The following is a 21,099-nucleotide window of genomic DNA, read 5'->3' on the forward strand; positions in this document are numbered from 1 at the left end:
AAAGCTTGTATTGTACTGCGCTTAATAAAATTTTGTTTGTTCACAGATGTTAGTGTTTTGCAGTTGCATCAAGTGTGTAAGAATCTCAGGAAAAAGAACCTAACAGGTTGAGTGTCTTTGGGGGTGGAAAAAGTGGGATGAAAGGAATGGGGTGGCATGAGAAAAATAGAACAACACTATAAAGAGAGAATGAGATAACTGTGGCAGGGACAATCATTTGAAAGCTGTGTGCTAAAATTTAAGGTGCATGAGATTTCATTCTGAACATTTTAGTAAAGCTGTCAAATAAAAAGCCATGAATGCATTGATTAATTTGTAGAATCCTTTAAATGCATATACAAATCATGCGCAATTACAACAAGGGGTGTTGGACAGAGGCAAGATGTGTAGAGAGTGACAGCTTCAGAATCAAAGTTGGATAGGACCAATGATTGGCACCAAGTCTCTTCCTCTTCCTAAATGTCATAGAAATTCTCACTGAGCAAGTGTCATTGTCAATTATGTTTGCAAAGGAAAGCAAACTAAGCGGTGGGAATGATATTTTCAAAACCCAGTTTTCTATATAAGGTTAAGACCCAATATATAGCCTGTCAGATTAAGCTATGAAAGAGAATCAGAGTAAAGTTGCAAAAGTATGGGCAAAGTTGTGAAAAAAGATGACTGGTTTCAAGTGCCTCGATCAGTGATATCAGAAGATGGACAGAGAGAGTCGAAATTAAGCACCAAATAAACTCAGGCTGGACTGACTAGAACAAATGCAGTGTAATTATTGAGAGATAGAAGTTTGCCTTTGAAAGGAAAAAGAAAGCTTGAGGAAACAGTTATGAGACCCGTCTGTTTTATACAACGGATATGTGAGCAAAATCAAGGGAAAGGAACAACAACTGAATACCAATGAGATGTGTTGTCAAGATGCAACTCTGGAGTTACAAGAAAGGGAAAGATCAAGAACCATTGTGGAAACATTGAAGAAAGTGAAATGGCATAGTCATCTGTTTCAGACAGAGAGAACATGCTGGGCAGACAAGTGATATGGATGGTGCTGACAGGATGATGAGGAATGAATAAGGCCAGATGGAAAGAGTCAGTTAATCATAACAGGGCAACATAAAGCATAGCGATTCCCAAAGAAGGGTGATCAAACAGCATTGTACTGACCCAAAGTAAACTGGCAGACTGTGAAAGAAGAATCTATTGATGAAGAAAGTAAACAGTCTACATCCTCCAGATGACACAGATGGCACAGGACCTAACCATAGTGCAGAGACTCAAAGAAAGATATAATATTGCTATGAAAATTGAATCATAAACAAAAGTCATTTTTATGATTATTGCTGAAATTATAATCTGTTATTTTAAAGGGAATAAGTGTGTTCATTCCTGAATAGAAACATAAAAGTAAATAATTCAACTCCTTGATCCGGCTCTACCATTCAACTCGATCATGTCTGATTAGCTATGTCATTTTTTTTAGCACTACATTCACATCCTCTCGTATCCACAGTGTGCTTTTGCTGTCTCCGACCTGCTTAATGACTCAGCTGCTACAACCTGGGCAGGGCATCGTGAAGATTTACCACCCTACAAATACAGTTTATTTTTTCAGCACTATCGCCACCTCAGTTTTTTTTAAAAATTCATTCATGGGTCACGGGCATTGCTGGCTAACCAGCATTTATCCCCTATCCCTAAATGCTTGACAAGGTGGTGGTCAGCTGCTTTCTTGAACTGCTGCAGTCCACATTGCATTAGGCAGTCTCACAATGCCCTTGGGGAGGGAATTCCAGGATTTTGACCCAGAGAGAGCAAGATCAAGAGGTGGAGGTCTGGAATACACTGCCTGGCAGGGTAATTGAGATGAGAATCCTCGCAACTATTAAAAAGTACTTGGATGAGCACTTGAAATATCATACATTCATCACTGGAGGGAGATTAGAACTGCATGTGGTATTCCAAAAGCAGCATGTACAGCCGCAACCTGACCTCCCGACTCCTGTATTCAATGCTGTGAGCAATAAAGGAAAGCATACCAAAAGCCTTCTTCACTATACTACATACCTGCAACTCCATTTTCAAAGAACTATGAACTTGTGCTCCAAGGTGTTTTTTGATCAGCAACACTCCCCATGACCTTACCGTTAAATGTATAAGTTCTGCCCTGATTTGCCTGTCCAAAATGCAACAGAGGTTTCCCTCCAACAACTTGCCCATTACTGATGTCAGGTTCACCAGTCTAATCATTCCTTGACTTTTCATTCCCATCTTTCTTAAATAATGGCACCACATTAGCCAACCTCTAGTATTCCAGCACCTCACATGTGGCTATCAATGCTCCAAGTATCTCAGCAAGGAGCCCACCAATCACTTCCCGACTCTTCCCAAAGATTTCTAGGGTACACCTGATCAGGTCCCGGGGATTTATCCATCTTTATGTACTTTAAGCCGTTCAGCACCTCTTTATAATCTGGACATTTTTCAAGATATCGCTATTTATTTCCCCATGTTCTGTATCTTCCATATCCTTCTCCACAATAAACACTGATGCAAAATACTCATTTAGTAACTCACCCTTATCCTGCAGTTCCACATACAGGTGCCCTTGCTGATCTTTAAGGGGCCCTATTCTCTCCCTAATTATCCTTTCGTCCAGAATGTATTTGTAGAATCCCTTTGGCTTCTCCTTAACCCTATTTTCCAAATAGGGTTCCATTTTTGCACTCCTGACTTCCCTCTACCTTTATCTCCTACTACCTTTATCTCTTCTAGGGATTCACTCGATCTCTGCTGTCTATACTTCTTGTATGCTTCCTTCTTTTTCTTGACCAGAATCTCAATTTCTCTAGTCGTCCAGCATTCCTTACACCTATCAGCCTTGCCCTTCACCCTAACAGGAACATACAGTCTCTGGATTCTTAATATCTCACTTTTGAAGACTTTCCATTTTCTAGCCATCCCTTTACCTGCAAATATCCACCCCCCAGTCAACTTTTCAAAGTTCTTTTAGGAGAAACCGAGGACTGCAGATGCTGGATATCAGACTTGAGTGTGGTGCTGAAAAAGCACAGCAGGTCAGGCAACATCCGAGGAGCAGGAGAATCAATGTTTTGGGCAATCAATTCTCCTGCTCCTCGGATGCTGTCTGACCTGCTGTGTTTTCCAACGCCACACTTTCGATTTTCAAAGTTCTTGCCTAATACTGCCAAAATTGGCCTTCCTCAAATTTAGAACTTAAACTTTTAGATCAAATCTATCCTCTTCCATCACTTTTTAAAAACTAATAGAATTATGGTCACCTGCCCCAAAGTGCTTCCCCATTGACACTTCAGTCACCTGTCCTGCCTTATTTCCCAACAGTAGATCAAGGTTTGCACCTTCTCTAATCGGTACGTTCACATACTGAATCAGAGAATCTTCTTGTACACACTTAAATTCCTCTCCACTCAAACTCTTAATACTATGGCAGTCCCAGTCTATGTCTGGAAAGTTAAGATCCCCTACCCATAACCACAGATAACTAAGATCTCCTTACAAATTTGTTTCTCAATTTCCCACTAATGGGGGATCTATAGTACAATCCCAATAAGGCGATCCTCCCTTTCTTATTCTCAATTCAACACAAACAACTTCAGTGAACGTATTCCTAGGAATATCCATAATATTATGCCTAATCAAAAACAGCACTCCTAATCTCTTGCACCCCCTTCTACTCTTCCAATAGCATCCATATCCTGGAACATTAAGATACCAGTCCTGTCCATCCCTGATCCACATCTCTATAATTGCTATGATACCCCAGTCCCACATTCCCAACCACGCTCTGAATTCATCTGCCTTACCTGTTAGGCCTCTTGCATTGAAATAAATGCAGTTAAATTTCAGTCCTACATCATTCCCTGCCTTATTCCTGCCTTCCCTGACTGTTTGACTTGCTCCTTTTCCCAACTGTACCAATCTCAGACTGATCTTTTTCCTCACTACCTCCCCACTATACACACTAGTTTAAATCCTCCAGAGCAGCACTAGCAAATCTCCCCGCCAATGTATTAGTCCCCTTCCATTTTAGGTGCAATCTGTCCTTCTACCCCAGATTCCAATGATCCAAAAATGTGAATCCTTCTCCCCTGCACTAGCTCCTCAGCCACACATTCATCTGCTCAATCCTCCTATTCCTACCCGCACTAGCACATGGCACCATGAGTAATCTGATTATTCCTACTCTCGAGGACCTCCTTTCTAAATTCCTGCCTAACTTCCTATATTCTCTTTTTAGGCAGGAAAAGGTACATGAATGGGAAGGATTTAGAGGCCAAATGCTGGCAAATGGGACTAGATTAATTTAGCGTATCTGGTTGGCATGAACGAGATAGACCGAAGAGTCTGCTTCCATGCTGTATATCTCTATGACTCCATGACCGACCATGTGAAAAAAACAAAAAATAAATGTTACGATCTATCCAGCAAGGTTTTGCTCAAATCTGTTTTGTCCAGTATTACCATCAGCTGAGTGACAACCTCAATACCAAATTCTTCAAAAAAGTGGTAAAGTTAGGAATACAAATGACAGAGCTATCATATACAATTGTCACAACAAGTCTCTAAATTAAACTTAAGATGTTCCGATCAGCTGATAAGTGAAGCAGCTTAATTTAGGGACGCCAATAAGAGTTAGTAAATAAAGGATACTTACTTTTCCTCAGTGTTGTTCGGCATGGTCTAATCCTCAAAACACACCCTACGGTCAGCAATTTCGTCACACAATTGAAATACATTGAGCCGTGAAAAATGAACTGCAACAAACAGACTCGTACAATTGCACTCGGAAAGTGCAAGTGAATCAGCAAAGAGTAAACACCAAGCAAAGCAGTTGCTTCCGGTGTCAACCCTGTTGCTGATTAACTCAATAATTATCAAATATCACACAACAAACTCCCTTAAACAGAAGTACACTTACATGCAAATTTAATTTACATCATTAATGCAATCAAGCCTCAGTAAATTTTCAGTCACATGCTCCTAAAATCTAATGTACACAATCCCAAAATATAAAGAACTTTTTATAAAGTTAACTATGTTCATCCACTAACTAAACTCACTTAAATATTCTCAAGCACACTGTCATACAATGAAGAAATGCAGCTTGGAATACATCTTTTCCCCATGAAGAGATTTTGTTGTTTGCCCTCCCTGTAACATAGTAGTAGTCTGGTGGTCATCATGGTAGCCCACAAACCTACCAACACACTGAAACAGCTACTGATGAATCTAAAAGTCTCTATACCAACAAGCAGCAAAATGAGTGTCATTTACAAAATACTATGCAAGGACTGTAACAAACACTAAATTGGACAGACAGGCAGACAGGCACTACATTGTGGTAACACGGTGGCTCAGTGGCTACCATTGCTCCCTCACAGCGCCAGAGACCTGAGGGAGCTAAGGCTCGGGCCTGTGTGGTGTTTGCGTATTCTCCCAGTGTCTACAAGGGTTTCCACCGGGTGCTCCAGTTTCCTCCCACAGTCCAAAGACATGCAGGTTAGGTCAACTGGTCATGCTAAATTGTCCATAGTGTTCAGTGATGTGTAGGTTAGGTGCATTAGTCAGGGGTAAACGGGGGAGTGGGTTGCTCTTCGGAGGGTTGGTGTGGACTTGTTGGGCTGAAGGGCCTGTTTCCACACTGTAGGGATTCTATGAAAATTGGCCACCAGGATACATGAACACCAACTAGCCACCAAAAGACATGACCCACTATTACTAGTATCCTTACATACAGACGAAGGACACCACTTCAACTAGGACAATACATCCATCAGGCTAAACAGAGACTCGCACAGGGATTCCTTGTGGCCTGGCATTCAAACCGGAATTCCATCAATAAACACATCGATTTGGACCCCATTTACCAATCTCCGAGAAAAAGAACCAGAAATGATATCACCCCCTTTAAGAGACCAAGACACATAAATAGAAAGTGGGACAGAACACCAACTTCACCGGAGGCTCACTGATGATGTTACCTAGCATGGTAACAAAACGTCTGAAAACAGACTCGCCAGCTCAGCGAGCAAATTACAACCTGAACCTGAGCCACAAATATCCTCAAAAATCGCATTCTCCATTCCAGATGAATTTCCTTTACACCCACTCCAGTGCAATTACATCCTTCCCATAGTGAGGTGACCAAAACTGCAGTATCCCATGGCCTTTGCAAAGTTCTGTACAGCTCTAACAGGACTTTCCTGCTCATATAATCTATGACAAACATCCAGTATGTCTTTTTAACTACCCTATTAAGCTGTCTGTCACTTTCAGGAATCTTGGACAAACATCCCAAGATCCCTCTGTTCCTCTGAGCTTCCTAGTGTCCTACTTCAGGACATGCATTTCAACACAGAGTACCATGAGCCACCAATTAAGTTTCAGTCCAGAAACTGCAACAGTAATTAAATTAAATTAAGACTAATATATGAACAATCTGCCATTTAATTAAATCATCTCAGTTACATAACATGCATAGAACATAGAACAGTACAGCACAGTACAGGCCCTTCAGTCCTAGATGTTGTGCCAACCTTTTATCCTACTATAAGATCAAATTAGCCTACATACCCTTCATTTTACTATCGTCTATGTGCCTATCCAAGAGTCACTTAAATGTCCCTAATGTATTTGACGCTACTTCCACCACTGGAAGTGCATTTCACACACCCATTACTCTGTATAAAGAACCTACCTCTGACAGCTCCCTAAACCTTCCTCCAAACACCTTAAAATTATATCCCCTCTTGATAGCCATTTCTGCCATGGGAAAAAAAGTCTCTTAATATTCACTCTCTTTGTGCCTCTCATCATCTTGTACACCTCTATCAAGTCACCTCTCACCCTTCTTCGCTCCAATGAGAAAAGCCTTAGCTCCCTCATCCTTTTCTCATATGACATGCCCTCCAGTCCAGGCAGTATCCTGGTAAATTTTCTCTGTACCCTCTCTAAAGCTTTCACATCCTTCCTATAATGAGGCAACCAGAACTGAACACAATATTCCAAGTGTGGTGCAACCAGGGATCCATCGAGCTGCAGCATAACCTCACAGCTCTTAAAACTCAATCTCCCTGCTAATGAAAGCCAACACACCATATGCCTTCTTAACAACCCTACCAACTTGAGTGGCAACTTTGAGGGATCTACCAATGTGGACCCCAAGATCCTTCTGCTCCTCCACACTGCCAAGAACCCTGCCTTTAACACTGTATTCCGCATTCAGATTTGGCCTTTCAAAATGCAACAATTCACATTTTTCCAGGTTGAACCCCAGCTTTGACTTATCAGCCCAGTTCTGCATCCTGTCAATGTCCCGTTGCAATCTACAATAGATTAGATTAGATTACTTACAGTGTGGAAACAGGCCCTTCGGCCCAACAAGTCCACACCGACCCGCCGAAGCGTAACCCACCCATACCCCTACATTTACCCCTTTACCTAACACTACGGGCAATTTATCAAGGCCAATTCACCTGACTTGCACATCTTTGGACTGTGGGAGGAAACCGGAGCCCCCGGAGGAAACCCACGCAGACACGGGGAGAACGTGCAAACTCCACACAGTCAGTCGCCTGAGTCGGGAATTGAACCCGGGTCTCTGGCGCTGCGAGGCAGCAGTGCTAACCACTGTGCCACCGTGCCACCCTCCATATGATCCACAATGCCACCAACCTTCATGTCATCGGCAAACCCATGAATCCACCCTACTTCCTCATCCAAGTTATTTATAAAAATCACAAAGAGCAGAGGTCCCAGAACAGATCTCGGTGGAACACCACTGGTCACTGAGCTCCAACTTTCTGCCAAGTTGCAAGTAGTCAGAGATTAAAGTACCCTTTTCAGGACAGGGCAAAGGTGAGGACTGAAGATGCTGGAGATTAAAGTCGAGAGTGTGGTGCTGGTAAAGCACAGCAGGTCAGGCAGCATCCGAGGAGCAGGAGAGTTGATGTTTCAGGCAAAAGCCCTTCATTAGGAATGAGACTCTCCTCAGGACAGTCAGTCAGTGACAGTTAATAAACCCAATAAGTTACTGATGCATCCACATTAATTTAGACATTACCAGGTTTTTCTGCACAGAAATAAGTTACCTGATAAAATTAATACACTTGATACCTTGATTGTTAATAAACAGCATTAATGTAAAAATCCTGTACATGTCATGTGATTCAGTAGCACAAACGAAATTATACATTAACATCCCTAAAACTATATTGACCAAACAGGAAATGCTGGGCTATTCCCCATTCTGGATTCAGTATAACAAGATGTGCTGAAATTTTAACTACAAACAGATCTGATCACCTCATTCATGAGCTTACATCTGCTTTCAGCTGGGAGAATCTCTTGCACAAATGTACAACATGGAAAAGAAGTAAAACATAGGCAGATGCAAGAGACAGATTCTCTCCAGCGCATCATTTAATAGATTAGATTACTTTACAATGTGGAAACAGGCCCTTCGGCCCAACAAGTCCACACCGACCCGCCGAAGCGCAACCCACCCATACCCCTACATTTACCCCTTACCTAACACTACGGGCAATTTAGCATGGCCAATTCACCTAACCTGCACATCTTTGGACTGTGGAAGGAAACCGGAGCACCCGGAGGAAACCCACGCAGACACGGGGAGAACGTGCAAACTCCACACAGTCAGTCGCCTGAGGCGGGAATTGAACCCGGGTCTCTGGCCCTGTGAGGCAACAGTGCTAACCACTGTGCCACCGTGCCGCCCACAATAGTTCTGAAAAATATAAATGTTCTAGGATCTTAAATAAACTGAGCATCAATTTCTAAATAAACCCAATTTTTTTGGTTTTTCCACTGGTGAGGCCAGGATTTACTACCAACATCCCAGCATCAGAAGTGATGCTGTGGTAGTGAACTAATATCAGTGGATATGTAGAAGCTGCCCTCAGCAGGTGATGTCACCAAAGCATAGAATGGAGATGAAAATACGAAAAGAAAATGTAAAAAAAAAATCAGTGAATGTCTGTGGCAAGAGAGAGTTAACACCTCAATACCAAAATAGCTCCTCTACAGAAAAGCCAATGTTCTGAAGCAAAATGTTATTCAAGCTCAAGACATTAAACAAAACAAAGTGTCAGAAAAACCCAGTAGGTCTGGCAGCACCTGTGAAGGGAGAAACAGAATCAACATTTCGGAATCAGAAGTCAAACTGGACTTGAAACATTAACTCTGCTTCTCTCCGCACAGACTCCGCCAAACCGACTGTGTTTCAGAGGCACTTTGTGTTTTCATTTCAGATCCCCAGCATCTGAATTGAATTGAATTGAATTTATTGTCACATGTACCGAGACACAGTGAAAAGCTTTGTCTTGCCAGCAAAACAGGCAGATCACAGAAATAAATACCACAGATAGTAAATAATAGGTAAACAACAGCAAAAACAAAAACACAGGTACAGGCAAATGCGAGTCCATTCAGTATTCTAACAACAGTAGGGTAGAAACCGTTGTGAAACCGGCTGGTGTGTGTTCAGGCTTCTGTACCTTCTCCCCGATGCAACATCTGCAACATGCTTCCATTATTGCTGCTCTTCAGTTATAGAATCATAGAATCCTTACAGCGTGGAAACAGGCCCTTCAGCCCAGCAAGTCTACATCAACCCGCTGAAAAGTTATCCACCCAGACCCATTCCCCAACTATATTATCCTATATTTAACCCAGAATATTGCACCTAACCTACACATCCGTGAACACTACGGGCATACTTGCACATCTTTGGATTGTGGGAGGAAACCAGAGCACCCGGAAGAAACCCACACAGACACGGGGAGAACGTGCAAACTCCACACAGTCAACCGTGGCTGGAATTGAACCCGGGTCCCTGGCAGATGTGCTAACCACTAAGCCAACATGCTCTTTTCTGCAGAGGTGTTGCAACTTTACAATGCCTTCTGCTTTTAAGTCATTTCGTCCTGATCAGGTGTACCCTAGAACTCTGTGGGAAGCTAGAGAAGCGATTGCTGGGCCTCTTGCCGAGATATTTGTATCATCAATAGTCACAGGTGAGATGTCGGAAGACTGGAGGTTGGCTAACGTGGTGCCACTGTTTAAAAAAGGGTGGTAAGGACAAGCCAGGGAACTATAGACCAGTGAGCCTGATCTCAATGGTGGGCAAGTTGTTGGAGGAAATCCTGAGGGACAGGATGTACATGTATTTGGAAAGGTAAGGACTGATTAGGCATAGTCAACATGGCTTTGTGCGTGGGAAATCATGTCTCACAAACTTGATTGAGTTTTTTGAGGAAGTAACAAAGAGGATTGATGAGGGCAAATCGGTAGATGTGATCTATATGGACTTCAGTAAGGCGTTCAACAAGGTTCCCCACGAGAGACTGATTAGCAAGGTTAGATCCCACTGAATACAGGGAGAACTAGCCATTTGGATACAGAACTGGCTCAAAGGTAGAAGACAGAGGGTGGTGGTGGAGGGTTGTTTTTCAGACTGGAGGCCTGTGACCAGTGGAGTGCCACAAGGATCGGTGCTGGGTCCACTACTTTTTGTCATTTACATAAATGATTTGGATGCGAGCATAAGAGGTACAGTTAATAAGTTTGCAGATAACACCAAAATTGGAGGTGTAGTGGACAGCAAAGAGGGTTACCTCAGATTGCAAGAGGATCGGCCAGTGGGCTGAGAAGTGGCAAATGGAGTTTAATTCAGATAAATGCAAGATGCTGCATTTTGGGAAAGCAAATCTTAGCAGGACTTATACACTTAATGGTAAGATCCGAGGGAGTGTTGCTGAACAAAGAGACCTTGGAGTGCAGGTTCATAGCTCCTTGAAAGTGGAGTTGCAGGTAGATATATAGTGAAGGCGGCGTTTGGTATGATTCCCTTTATTGGTCAGAGTATTGAGTACAGGAGTTGGGAGGTCATGTTGCGGCTGTACAGGACATTGGTTAGGCCACTGTTGGAACACTGCGTGCAATTCGGGTCTCCTTCCTATCGGAAAGACGTTGTGAAACTTGAAAGGGTTCAGAAAAGATTTACAAGGATGTTGCCAGGGTTGGAGAATTTGAGCTATAGGGAGAGGCTGAACAGGCTGCGGCTGCTTTCCCTGGAGCGTCAGAGGCTGAGGGGTGACCTTATAGAGGTTATGAGGGGCATGGATAGGATAAATAGGCAAAGAGTTTCCCTGGGGTCGGGGAGCCCACAACTAGGGGGCATAGATTTAGGGTGAGAGGGGAAAAATATAAAAGAGACCTAAAGGGCAACTTTTTCACACAGAGGGTGGTACATGTATGGAATGAGCTGCCAGAGGAAGTGGTGGAGGCTGGTACAATTGCAAGTTTTAAAAGGTATCTGGATGGGAATATGAATAGGAAGGGCTTGGAAGGATATGGGCCAGGTGCTGGCACGTGGGATTAGATTGGGTTGGGATCTCTGTTTGGGATGGGCGGGTTGAAGGGTCTATCTCCATGCTGTACATCTCTATGACTTTATGCCTCAGATTCAAGTAAGCATACCTAAATAAACTGATGATAGTGGTGTGTTGAAGTCATTGGTTGAGGGTGGGTGAAGAATGCACCATTTTTAAATGCTTATTAAAAAAAGAAAGCTCTGAAGATACAGAAACGTTGAATTGCATATGACTCCTCTTCAGAACTATTTCTAAAAGTAGTTAGCTTATTTTAAAGTTAAAAATAACCCTTCTTTTATACAAATAAGATCAGGAAACTGCTTGCAACATTGTACCATTTGTTAGTCACACAGGTCATGCCCGCCCCTGCATCTGGATAGTGCAGCAGTTGGATGATTGACAGACGGCTCAACGAATAGGAAGAGAGAGGTCCGCCCGGGCGCTGCCCAATCAGGCTCGCTACTGCGAGCGGAACACAACATTCTCCATCCCCTGCGCGCGAGCTTCAAGGAACATGTTCACGTAAACCATTGCCCGTCCATTTAACGCCTGCCCGCTTGCCTTTAAATACCCAGCGAATTCCGGAAAGGTAAGTGTCACGGGAATGCGGGTGCCCCCAGCTTCTACCTGGTCTTCCGATGAGATTTGAAATGTGCCGAACCAGCATGTGAAAGTGGAACCGCGTATCGCCCGCCGCCGCCGCCCTGACACGTCGCAGCTCATCCACTTTCCCATCCCAGTCATTACCCCCATCCGGGAAACGCGACATCTGATGTCATTTCCGGTGCTGTGAACGCTCCCCGCCCCCACATACTCTCAGAAACACACACACTGTCACATGGATATACTGTACCCCCTCACAGAAACACACACTGTCACATGCATATACTGTACTCCCTCACAGAAACACACACTGTCACATGGATATACTGTACCCCCTCAGAAACACACACACTGTCACATGCATATACTGTACCCCTCACAGAAACACACACACTGTCACATGCATATACTGTACCCCCTCACAGAAACACACACACTGTCACATGCATATACTGTACCCCCTCACAGAAACACACACTGTCACATGCATATACTGTACCCCCTCACAGAAACACACACACTGTCACATGGATATACTGTACCCCCTCACAGAAACACACACTGTCACATGCATATACTGTACCCCCTCACAGAAACAGACACACTGTCACATGCATATACTGTACCCCCTCACAGAAACACACACTGTCACATGCATATACTGTACCCCTCACATAAACACACACACAGTCACATGCATATACTGTACTCCCTCACAGAAACACACACACTGTCACATGCATATACTGTACCCCCTCACAGAAACACACACACTGTCACATGGATATACTGTACCCCCTCACAGAAACACACACTGTCACATGCATATACTGTACCCCCTCACAGAAACAGACACACTGTCACATGCATATACTGTACCCCCTCACAGAAACACACACTGTCACATGCATATACTGTACCCCCTCACAGAAACACACACTGTCACATGCATATACTGTACCCCCTCACAGAAACACACACACAGTCACATGCATATACTGTACCCCCTCACAGAAACACACACACTGTCACATGCATATACTGTACCCCCTCACAGAAACACACACACTGTCACATGCATATACTGTACTCCCTCACAGAAACACACACTGTCATATGCATATACTGTACCCCCTCACAGAAACACACACTGTCAAATGCATACACTGTACCCCCTCACAGAAACACACACACTGTCACATGCATATACTGTACCCCCTCACAGAAACACACACACTGTCACATGCATATACTGTACCCCCTCACAGAAACACACACTGTCACATGCAAATACTGTACCCCTCACAGAAACACACACTTTCACATGCATATACTGTACTCCCTCACAGAAACACACACTGTCACATGCATATACTGTACCCCCTCACAGAAACACACACACTGTCACATGCGTATACTGTACCCCCTCACAGAAACACACACTGTCACATGCATATACTGTACCCCCTCACAGAAACACACACACTGTCACATGCATATACTGTACTCCCTCACAGAAACACACACACTGTCACATGCATATACTGTACCCCCTCACAGAAACACACACACTGTCACATGCATATACTGTACCCCCCTCACAGAAACACACACACTGTCACATGCGTATACTGTACTCCCTCACAGAAACACACACTGTCACATGCATATACTGTACCCCCTCACAGAAACACACACTGTCACATGCATATACTGTACCCCCTCACAGAAACAAACACTGTCACATACATATACTGTACTCCCTCACAGAAACACACACTGTCACATGCATATACTGTACTCCCTCACAGAAACACACACTGTCACATGCATATGCACATGATACGAAAGTCGGAGGAGTTGTAGACAGTGAGGAAGGATATGGCAGGTTACAGCGGGATATAGATAAGCTGCAGAACTGGGCAGAAAGGTGGCAAATGGAGTTCAATGTAGCTAAGTGTGAGGTGATTCACTTTGGTAAGAGTAATAAAAAGATGGGGTACTGGGCTAACGGTCGGATACTTGGTAGTGTGGATCAGCAGAGGGATCTTGGTGTCCATGTACACAAATCTTTGAAAGTTGTCACCCAGGTAAATAGTGCGGTGAAGAAGGCATATGGCATACTGGCTTTTATTGGTAGAGGAATTGAGTTCCGGAGTACTGAGGTCATGTTGCAGTTGTATAAGACTCTGGTGCGGCCGCATCTGGAGTATTGTGTGCAGTTTTGGTCGCCATACTATAGGAAGGATGTGGAGGCACTGGAACGGGTGCAGAGGAGGTTTACCAGGATGTTGTCTGGTATGGTAGAAAGATCGTATGAGGAAAGGCTGAGGCACTTGGGGTTGTTTTCATTGGAGAAAAGAAGGTTTAGGGGTGACTTGATAGAGGTGTATAAGATGATTAGGGGTTTAGATAGGGTCGACAGTGAGAATCTTTTTCCACGTATGGAGTCAGCTATTACAAGGGGGCATAGCTTTAAATTAAGGGGGGGTAGGTATAGGACAGATGTTAGGGGTAGGTTCTTTACTCAGCGAGTCGTGAGTTCATGGAATGCCCTGCCAGTAGCAGTGGTGGACTCTCCCTCATTATGGGCATTTAAGCGGGCATTGGATAGGCATATGGAGGATAGTGGGCTAGTGTAGGTTAGGTGGGCTTGGATCGGCGCAACATCGAGGGCCGAAGGGCCTGTACTGCGCTGTATTCTTCTATGTTCTATGTTCTATATACTGTACTCCCTCACAGAAACACACTGTCACATGCATATACTGTACCCCCTCACAGAAACACACACTGTCACATGCATATACTGTACCCCCTCACAGAAACACACACTGTCACATGCATATACTGTACTCCCTCACAGAAACACACACTGTCACATGCATATACTGTACTCCCTCACAGAAACACACACTGTCACATGCATATACTGCATATCTTTCACCTCGGAACACTTCAACCCCAGGGCATCAATGTGGACTTCCCCAGTTTCCTCATTTCCCCTTCCCCCACCTCACCCTAGTTCTAAATTTCCAGCTCAGCACTGTCCCCATGACTTGTCCGGACTTGTCCTACCTGCCTATCTCCTTTTCCACCTATCCACTCCACCCTCTCCTCCCTGACCTATCACCTTCATCCCCTCCCCAACTCACCCATTGTACTCTTTGCTACTTTCTCCCCACCCCCACCCTCCTCGAGCTTATCTCTCCACGCTTCAGGCTCACTGCCTTTATTCCTGATGAAGGGCTTTTGCCCGAAACGTCGATTTCGAAGCTCCTTGGATGCTGCCTGAACTGCTGTGCTCTTCCAGCACCACTAATCCAGAATTTCACTTGTTGTCAGCCTACCTTTGATTTTAATTTCGAAGTTTAGGACTCAATGTCCAATCTCTCTTACTTAAGACCAACATGTAAGGAAGTCAACAATCAAAGACAAGAAAGAAGCAAATTAATTAAAAGTTTGTTTTAATAGATAGTGATAAGCTGCATTAGGTCCAGCAAAAAGGTAAATTAACTAATTCAAGCTTCTTTTGATTACTGAGAATGAACCCAACTGTGAACTTTCTTTTCATTGAATACTCGTTAATGCGCTTATGACCTTATGCAATTAGAGCTGTGGTAAAATCTGTCATCCTTATTGCTTAATGGATGCTCTAGCCTTTTCGAAAACCTCCTTTCGAATCTTTGGATAAGTTGGGTGATTTTTCAGCACCTGAAAATTGGAAAGATAAAATAATCAAGAACAAAAAGCACATAAGGTACAATATTAAACCCAGGAGATTTACACCAGAATGAATAGAGTTCCCAATCATTGCACATTAGACTGGAGTTGACTGAGATTGGCGATTGTTTTTTCCAGATCCTACTGGTGACTCAAGGGATTTATGTAATGAGTGCTAAATGATTTTGGGAAAAGGCACTCTTGTACTGCTGTGGAATATTGAAACAGCAATCGGTTATTTAGCTCATGACTGTTACACTATTCAGTATAATAATGGCTGATTCCCCACCCTTCTGGATTAGTGGTGCTGGAAGAGCACAGCAGTTCAGGCAGCATCCGAGGAGCAGTAAAATCGACGTTTCGGGCAAAAGCCCTTCTTCAGGAATAAAGGCAGAGAGCCTGAAGGGTGGAGAGATAAGCTAAAGGAGGGTGGGGGTGGGGATGGGGAGAAAGTAGCATAGAGTACAATAGGTGAGTGGGGGAGGGGATGAGGTGATAGGTCAGGGAGGAGAGTGGAGTGGATAAGTGGAAAAGAAGATAGGCAGGTAGGACAAGTCATGGGGACAGTGCCGAGCTGGAAGTTTGGAACTAGGGTGAGTTGGGGGAAGGGGAAATGAGGAAACTGTTGAAGTCCACATTGATGCACTGGGGTTGAAGTGTTCCGAGGTGGAAGATGAAGTGTTCTTCCTCCAGGCGTCTGGTGGTGAGGGAGCGGCGGTGAAGGCCTGTTCGGGTCCGAACTCTGCTGGTTTAAAGATGGTCGGGAGTCCATGTGGGATGAGTTGGTTACAGAGGCAGGCACTGAGGAAGCAAATGTGGCTATGGTAGCGAGTTTGTTTCAGGACATGGTTGAAGAGCTTCAGGGCAGAGGAAATGACCTGGGCCCTCCACCCCATTTCTGAACACCTTTGGTTTACAAATATTGAGCAATCTCATACTTAAACTTAATAATCAAATATTAATTTTGGAAGAGAATTCTAAACTTCTACCAGTCTTTGTGTACTATCTCCAACTTCACTTCTGAAAGGGCTAGCACTAGAATATAGAACAATACAGCGCAGAACAGGCCCTTCGGCCCACGATATTGTGCCGAACATTTGTCCTAGCTTAAGCACCTATCCATGTACCTATCCAATTGCCGCTTAAAGGTCACCAATGATTCTGACTCTGCCATTCCCACAGGCAGCGCATTCCATGCCCCCACTACTCTCTGGGTAAAGAACCTACCCCTGACATCCCCCCCTATACCTTCCACCCTTCACCTTAAATTTATGTCCCCTTGCAACACTCTGTTGTACCCGGGGAAAAAGTCTCTGACTGTCTACTCTATCTATTCCCCTGATCATCTTATAAACCTCCATCAAGTCACCCCTCATCCTTCACCGTTCCAATGAGAAAAGGCCTAGCACGCTCAATCAATCCTCGTATGACCTATTCTCCATTCCAGGCAACATCCTGGTAAATCTCCTCTGCACCCTCTCCAAAGCTTCCACATCTTTCCTAAAATGAGGCGACCAGAACTGCACACAGTACTCCAAATGTGGCCTTACCAAGGTTCTATACAGCTGCAACATCACCTCACGACCTTTGAATTCAATCCCTCTGCTAATGAACGCTAATACACCATAGGCCTTCTTACAAGCTCTATCCACCTGAGTGGCAACTTTCAAAGAGCTATGAACATAGACCCCAAGATCCCTCTGTTCCTCCACCTCACTAAGAACCCTACCGTTAACCCTGTATTCTGCATTCTTATTTGTCCTTCCAAAATGGACAACCTCACACTTGAACTCCATCTGCCACTCCTCAGCCCAGCTCTGCATCATATCTAAGTCCTTTTGCAGCCGACAACAGCCCTCCTCACTATCCACAACTCCACCAATCTTCGTATCGTCTGCAAATTTACTGGATCAGTGGTGCTGGAAGAGCACAGCAATTCAGGCAGCATCCGAGGACAGGCAAAATCGACGTTTCGGGCAAAAGCCCTTCATCATGCCTTTATTCCTGATGAAGGGCTTTTGCCCGAAACGTCGATTTTGCCTGTCCTCGGATGCTGCCTGAATTGCTGTGCTCTTCCAGCACCACTGATCCAGAATCTGGTTTCCAGCATCTGCAGTCATTGTTTTTACCTTGCAAATTTACTGACCCACCCTTCAACTCCCTCTTCCAAGTCATTAATAAAAATTACAAACAGCAGAGGACCCAGAACAGATCCCTGCGGAACTCCACTTGTAACTGGGCTCCAGGCTGAATATTTACCATCTACCACCACTCTCTGACTTCAACCGGTTAGCCAGTTCTCTATCCAACTGGCCAAACTTCCCACTATCCCATTGACTCCTGACTTTCCGCATAAGCCTACCATGGGGAACCTTATCAAATGCCTTACTAAAATCCATGTACACTACATCCACTGCTCTACCCTCATCCACATTGCTTGGTCACCGCCCTCAAAGAATTCAATAAGACTTGTAAGGCAAGACCTACCCCTCACAAATCTGTGCAGGCTGTCCCTAATCAAGCAGTGTCTTTCCAGATACTCATAAATCCTATCCCTCAGTAGCCTTTCCATTACTTTGCCTACCACCGAAGTAAGACTAACTGGCCTGTAATTCTCGGGGTTATCCCTATTCTCTTTTTTGAACAGGGGCACAACATTCGCCACTCTCCAGTCCCCAGGTACCACCCCTGTTGACAGTAAAGACGAAAAGATCATTGCCAACGGTTCTGCAATTTCCTCTCTTGCTTCCCACATAATCCTAGGATATGTCCCGTCAGGCCCGGGGGACTTGTCTATCCTCAAGTTTTTCAAAATGCCCAACACATCGTCCTTCCTAACAAGTATCTCCTCTAGCTTACCAGTCCGTTTCATACTCTCCTCTTCAACAATACGGTCCCTCTCATTTGTAAATTCTAATATTTTAGTTTATGCCTCCCTAGTCCTAGCCATCAATCCAACCAGTTAGAACATAGAACAATATAGCGCCCTTTGGCCCTCGATGTTGCGCCGACCTGTGAACTATTCTCAGCTCGTCCCCCTACACTATCCCATCATCATTCATGTGCTTATCTAAGGATTGTTTAAATATCCCTAATGTGGCTGAGTTGACTACATTAGCAGGTAGGGCATTCCACGCCCTTACCACTCTCTGCGTAAAGAACCTGTCTCTGACATCTGTCTTAAATCTATCACCCCTCAATTTGTAGTTATGCCCACTCGTACACACTGACGTCATTATCCTAGGAAAAAGACTTTCACTGTCTACCCTATCTAATCCTCTGATCATCTTGTATGTCTCTATCAAATCTCCTCTTAGCCTTCTTCTTTCCAATGAGAACAGACCCAAGCCTCTCAGCCTTTCCCCATAAGACCTTCCCTCCAGACCAGGCAACATCCTGGTGAATCCTCTGTACCTTTTCCAATGCTTCCACATCCTTCCCGAAATATGGGGACCAGAACTGTACTGTAAATTTTTATCAATCATACTGTTACTTGTTATATTTGATGGAAAAATAACCTTAGCCTGTGAAATCTTTTTTTTTAGATTAGATTACTCATAGTGTGGAAACAGGCCCTTCGGTCCAACAAGTCCACACCGACGCGCAACCCACCCGGACCCATTCCCCTACACCTAACACTACGGGCAATTTAGCATGGCCAATCCACCTAACCTGCACATCTTTGGACTGTGGGAGGAAACCGGAGCACCCGGAGGAAACCCACGCAGACGCAGGGAGAGTGTGCAAACTCCACACAGACAGTCACCTGAGGCGGGAATTGAACCCGGGTCTCTGGCGCTGTGAGGCTGCAGTGCTGACCACTGTGCCACCGTGCCATTCTCTTAATTTAACCCTTAGAGTCCAGATATCTTTCTGGTAGGAGAACAAAAATACAGCTACTTCATGAATAAAATATTTTTATTTAAAATCTCCCCATTAAACAAACCTTATGACAAATGTCGATTGCATGCATGTACATTTTGGCTTTCAAGTAATTGAATGCGAGTTTGTAACCTATACACAGGAAAAAAAGAGAAATATAGAGTTAGGGAGATGATTAGAATTAAGATATTCATGCATCCTCTACTAAGAATTATATAAGCAATTAAGATAACTGAGTGATGCGGTATTCCTTTCACCCTACGTTCATTTCAGTGTTTCTTAGACAACGTTTAGGTTAAATATGTACTGAAAACCTATTTACCTACAGTACAAATCTGGCTATAATTGGGTTAATTTAGCCACTCATCACCAGAGACCAAAAGGATAGTGTGATGTGAGAACTGGGAATTGTCACACTTGTGCAGTGAAGGGCAATTACTTGCAATATTGTTGAAACACAGCAGATCAGAGTTTAAGCTTTATGGCTAGTTGTTCTGTACTTGAGTGTGTGTAATGCTGATAGCTTAACAAACATGCCCAAGCAACCAATATCCCAATTCAAGACTTCACCAGAGAAGGTCACAAAACAGAGGTTTTGGATAATAACAAGCAGGACTGAAACTGACTTACCCATGAAGGAAGCAAGCCTTCAGTGGTGCAATTTTCCACTGGACCTCTCAATACTGCCATCGGATCCAGATGGAGATCAGATACCCGTAATGTGTAGGAAATAGCTCCTGACCTTTTACTGACTGTACAAGCTTGCTGGGGGAACGTGAGGACTGCAGATGCTGGCGATTAGAGTCGAAGAGTGTGGCGCTGGAAAAGCACAGCTGGTCAGGCAGCATCCGAGGAGCAGGAGAATCAACATTTCCTGCATAAGCCCTTCATCAGGCTTGCTGACCAATTAAGGATGGCAGGTGGGCTGTCTCTGCTAGAGAACCAATTAGAGGCCTTCAAACCTGATAACAGTTGTAGGACTGTTGTTTATCATTTACATAAACTGTTTGGATGAGAATATAGGAGGCATGGTTAGCAAGTTTGCAAATTACACCAAAATTGGTGGTATACTCAACAGTGAAGAAGATTGTCTAAGAGTACAACAAGACCTTGATCAACTAGGCCACTAGTGTAAGGAATGGCTGAAGGAAGGTTTAATTCAGATAAGTGCGAGGTGTTACGTTTTTCTAAGACAAACCAGTGTGCATATACGGAATGGACTGCCAGAGGAAGTGGTAGGGGCAGGTACAGTTATAATGTTTAAATGACATTTGGACAGGTACATGAAAAGGAAAGGTTTAGAGAAATATGGCCCAAATGCAGCCAAATGGGACCAGTTTAGTTTGGTTAAACTAGTCAATGTGGACACTTTGGACTAAACGGTCTGTTTCCTTGCTGTATGACTACAGTGAATAGCCAAGGTCTTTTCCCCAGGGTATGGGTGCCCAAAACTAGAGGTTAAGGTGAG

At 44.0% G+C, this 21,099-nt stretch overlaps 2 protein-coding genes across 7 annotated transcripts in view; both read right to left on the reverse strand.

The window, feature by feature from the left end:
- LOC122550134 (guanylate kinase-like) overlaps positions 1-12,169 on the reverse strand; it is a 50,067-nt gene extending 37,898 nt beyond the window's left edge. The window contains exon 1 of one of the 6 annotated variants that reach the window (XM_043690767.2): positions 12,054-12,169. In XM_043690767.2, the coding sequence (XP_043546702.1) occupies positions 12,054-12,093 (40 nt within the window). In that variant the 5' untranslated portion in view covers positions 12,094-12,169. Of the gene's footprint in view, positions 1-4,687; positions 4,820-11,987 lie in introns of those variants that run through there. The other 5 variants (XM_043690770.2, XM_087987580.1, XM_043690771.2 and 2 more) reach the window with 5 other exon arrangements.
- Positions 12,170-15,662: 3,493 nt separating this feature from the next.
- ttc21a (tetratricopeptide repeat domain 21A) overlaps positions 15,663-21,099 on the reverse strand; it is a 137,036-nt gene continuing 131,599 nt past the window's right edge. The window contains exons 28-29 of the mRNA XM_087987769.1: positions 19,696-19,763; positions 15,663-15,740 (exon numbers count right to left, since the gene is read on the reverse strand). Coding sequence (XP_087843895.1) covers positions 15,663-15,740; positions 19,696-19,763 — 146 coding nt within the window. The remainder of the gene's footprint in view (positions 15,741-19,695; positions 19,764-21,099) is intronic.

This window comes from Chiloscyllium plagiosum, unplaced genomic scaffold (genome assembly GCF_037043375.1).
Source record: "Chiloscyllium plagiosum isolate Xiang-an unplaced genomic scaffold, Cpla_swu_hap1 HiC_scaffold_5, whole genome shotgun sequence".
Taxonomy (NCBI): domain Eukaryota; kingdom Metazoa; phylum Chordata; class Chondrichthyes; order Orectolobiformes; family Hemiscylliidae; genus Chiloscyllium; species Chiloscyllium plagiosum.